The following is a 3850-nucleotide window of genomic DNA, read 5'->3' on the forward strand; positions in this document are numbered from 1 at the left end:
TTCGTTCGTTGAATTTTTGATCTTGGATTCTATTAAATTTGGATTCTTTGCTTGTTCTAACCTCGAGTTTTTCTAAATTAAACGTCACAAATGTTTTTCGATTCATAAATAATTTCATAAATAGGCACAAGGATTTGGATTCTTCGCTTGTTCTAGGCTCGAATTTTTTTAGGTTAAGTGTCACTTTCTGCGATTTCTTCACTGATCCTCTTTGATTTTGAGTTTTATAAATATTTGAATTTGAATTTCTTTGATCTTGAATTCTATTAAATTTGGATTCTTCATTTGTTTTAGGCTCGAATTTTTCTGTATTGAATGTGAAACTTTCTGCGATTTCTCTTCTGGTTTCGAAGTTAGTTTGTAAGTAGACGCGGAGAGCTTGGATTCTTTTATGAATTCCTTCAAACTTTGAAGTTTTGAACAATTTTTCTTTAAATTCTTGATTTCTCTTGGATAAAACAATTTTTTTAAATTTACAACTTTATAAAGCGGAGAATTTATCGACAGAGAGAAAAAAAATTATTCGTCAAGCGATATAAAGTTTTCTATTTTCATTATAATTTATCTACTCGATAAAGAAAAGGATGAAAGAATTTGTAACTCGTTTGAAAGAAAGAAAGAGAAACTCGCTCGATATACCAAAGTTCAAAATAGTGAAACTAGTGAAACTAAAAGTGTCATTAACTTCTTTTCAAGAGTTAATTACTCCTCAAATATAGCTCGAGCTTTTAAATTTGTCTAATCTGAATATCTTTCTGTTCTCTTTTCTTTATTTTTCTTTTTTTTTTTTTCCCTCTTCAAGCAAAAAATATATCTTGATTAAACAGCCTTGATCCGCAACCAACGACCCAGTTCCATCGTGAGCCGAGTTTAATCCTTTCTATTCGTTCACGAGGAAACGCAACACCGTTTACTACGATTAATCGTTCGAGAAGGTACGTTTCAAAAAAAGAACTATATCGCATTTCGTTTCGTACAAAGGATGGATCGTTTCGATGAGATTGAGAGGAAAATTTAATTCGAAAGTTTTTTTTTTTTTTTTTTACGATCTATCGTGAAATCGAATGAAAATCAAACTTGAGTTTTTCGTACAAAACTCAATTTATTTCTTACAAGATCTCGTTACACCGATTGATGAAAGGCTTTGATAATCGATACCCGTTCAATTATTTAAGCGACCACTATTTCCACAACTGGAATAGAAAGGAAATAACAACGAGAATCCACTTTCACCTACTTTTTTTCTATTTTTGTGTTTCGTGCATCGATACCATTACCACGGATTCATTAGTGTTTTTCATCGGTTGTTTCCACTCGCTTGTTCCGTAGTAAAGGGAAGATGATTAATATCCTTTCATGATATATTTTAAAAGTCGACTTCCTATTACGTATTTATCAATCTTGAATACGGCAATTTTAATATACGGAGTGGGTTGTGTAATACGATTATCTGAATTATTTTTTTTCAGATAATAAAATTATATTATATTTTAATTTTAATAAGCGCTGTAATAAATAAATAAAACGGTATTTTATTTATTTTGGATTAATATTTTGATAAGTATCGGTGAAAGTGATGAGAACACTTAACTATGAGAAAGTATTAAATAGTAATTAAAAGAGGAAAGAAAATTTGACGAAATTTCACTTCGTTAATCTTTATCTATCTGGAAAAATATATTTTTAGAGACGGAACGATTAAAAGATAATTATCGTGGTGGCGTCAATTGTTTTCTATAATCGCAATTGTTTTCTAATAAATCGCAAAAGATAATGTCAATTCTGTAGATTACATTTTTTTTTTTTTTGCTTTTTATTCGATATTAATAACATCGATAAAAATATTTACGATTCTTAAGAAAATTCTACGATCAATTTTTCGATTAATTCGAAAATTCGTCGATTTCGCAAATTGGATCGATTCGATCGGAAACTTCGGGCAAACAAATTTCAACACGAGTTGAAAGTTATCGGCAATTCCAATTTCGATTATTAGAAAATTGGATCCAATTCCACGATTAGAAACTTCAATCAAATTCCTCGAATACAATTGTTGAAAATTGTGGCAACTCGATTCCATTATTAAAAAATTGGACCAATTTCAATTCCAATTGAAATTGGAAAACTCGATTTCGATGGAAACTCGATGGAAAATATGAACGATCGTTGAAAAATTATTAGAAAATTGGGCCAAAAATTTTTCAATTTTACGCGATTAGAAAATTCGACCAATTTCGTTTCAACGCGAATTAGAAAATTAGTCCAATTCCACGAATCTTCTAAAATTGAATAATTCAATTCGATAATTAAAAAAAAGAAGGGAAGAGGAAGAGAACTACTACTTGCCCATGAGGTAATTTCGTATGGTCTTGACCCAGGAGGCGACTTGTCTCGGGTCTGTGTGGCTCATGGTCACGCTGTGATGGCTCCATTTGTTCTTTGGCCCGTGCACAGCGTAGTGGAGAATGAAATTCGTCGGGCACACGGTAGGTGACGTGGGCGACGTTGTCAGTTGCTTCTCCTTAAAGTTTACCCCGTGTATCCAATCGTCACCGTAGCGAACGGCGAGCACGTCGGTCATTGGTAGCGTCCATCTTGCTGGAAAGATCGTTGGAAACAAAAAAAACTTGGTCAATAGAAGCCAATGGAAATTATCGTTTTGCCTCTTCGTTTGTATCTCTGAATTATATATTTTTAAGGTTAAGACAAATTTTCAAGTTCGAATTTATTTTAAAATTATCTTGGAATTAAATTCGATTTTTACAGATATATATAGAAATATTCTTCGTTTGTATCTCTGAATTATAATTTTTAAGGTTAAGACAAATTTTCAAGTTCGGATTTATTTTAAAATTATCTTGGAATTAAATTCGATTTTTACAGATATATATAGAAATATTCTTCGTTTGTATCTCTGAATTATAATTTTTAAGGTTAAGACAAATTTTCAAGTTCGGATTTATTTTAAAATTATCTTGGAATTAAATTCGATTTTTACAGAGATATATAGAAATATTCTTCGTTTGTATCTCTGAATTATAATTTTTAAGGTTAAGACAAATTTTCAAGTTCGGATTTATTTTAAAATTATCTTGGAATTAAATTCGATTTTTACAGAGATATATAGAAATATTCTTCGTTTGTATCTCTGAATTATAATTTTTAAGGTTAAGACAAATTTTCAATTTTCGGATTTATTTTAAAATTATTTTGAAATTAAATTCGATTTTTACAGAGAAATATTAATTTTATGTCCCATTGTTATTGATACAAGTTATATACACAGTAGATACATAATTTAGGCGTGGGATCGATTCTCTTAAATTATTCTTTCCTCGCTAAAAAGATAAAAATATCTGCATGGAATCGAAAAATTGGTTATTACAGATTATGATACAGGATTAGATAATAAATCAAAGAGGAAACAAGTACGAGTGGAAAGACGAGAGACAAAGGGGATTCGATTTACCGTTCTCTAATAGCCGCCACTTAATATCGCAACAGGGTGACGAGAACAAAGGCGAGCCAAGCTCAAAACGTCCGATTGTTTTGCATAATTGAACTAGCTGCTTCTACTCGTCCGCAAAATACCCTATGAAATATAATCGATATTCTCTATGTTCGAATGAACACGAAAGAAGGAAGAAAGGGAAAAGAAGAGACGAGGAAACATAACCTCCAATGTGAAGGTTTCGGTTTCGTTTTTCTACGATCGAGTGATAAAAGGAAAGTGAAAAAAAAAGATATAAGATAAAAATAATCGATATTTTAACGTTTTAGATTAGATTAATCAGAAATGAACAATTTGATCGACCAACATCTCTCTCTCTCTCTCTCTCTCTCTCTCTCT

The 3850-nt window shown here is 30.9% G+C and overlaps 1 protein-coding gene and 2 long non-coding RNA genes across 4 annotated transcripts in view; 2 read left to right on the forward strand and 1 right to left on the reverse strand.

The window, feature by feature from the left end:
* LOC102678214 overlaps nucleotides 1-1502 on the forward strand; it is a 2883-nt gene extending 1381 nt beyond the window's left edge. The window contains exons 2-4 of one of the 2 annotated variants that reach the window (XR_422159.2): nucleotides 295-360; nucleotides 803-935; nucleotides 1117-1502. This is a non-coding gene — a long non-coding RNA (uncharacterized LOC102678214). Of the gene's footprint in view, nucleotides 1-275; nucleotides 361-802; nucleotides 936-1116 lie in introns of those variants that run through there. The other variant, XR_004150874.1, reaches the window with a different exon arrangement.
* The window catches only part of LOC116185973, a 23256-nt gene extending 20672 nt beyond the window's left edge, over nucleotides 1-2584 (forward strand). The window contains exon 2 of the long non-coding RNA XR_004150875.1: nucleotides 2326-2584. This is a non-coding gene — a long non-coding RNA (uncharacterized LOC116185973). The remainder of the gene's footprint in view (nucleotides 1-2325) is intronic.
* LOC102678453 (ceramide kinase) overlaps nucleotides 1-3850 on the reverse strand; it is a 23187-nt gene that overhangs the window by 10272 nt on the left and 9065 nt on the right. Inside the window, exon 2 of the mRNA XM_006618443.2 lies at nucleotides 2347-2598. Coding sequence (XP_006618506.1) covers nucleotides 2347-2598 — 252 coding nt within the window. The remainder of the gene's footprint in view (nucleotides 1-2346; nucleotides 2599-3850) is intronic.

This window comes from Apis dorsata, unplaced genomic scaffold (assembly GCF_000469605.1).
Source record: "Apis dorsata unplaced genomic scaffold, Apis dorsata 1.3 scaffold_355, whole genome shotgun sequence".
Taxonomy (NCBI): Eukaryota; Metazoa; Arthropoda; class Insecta; order Hymenoptera; family Apidae; genus Apis; species Apis dorsata.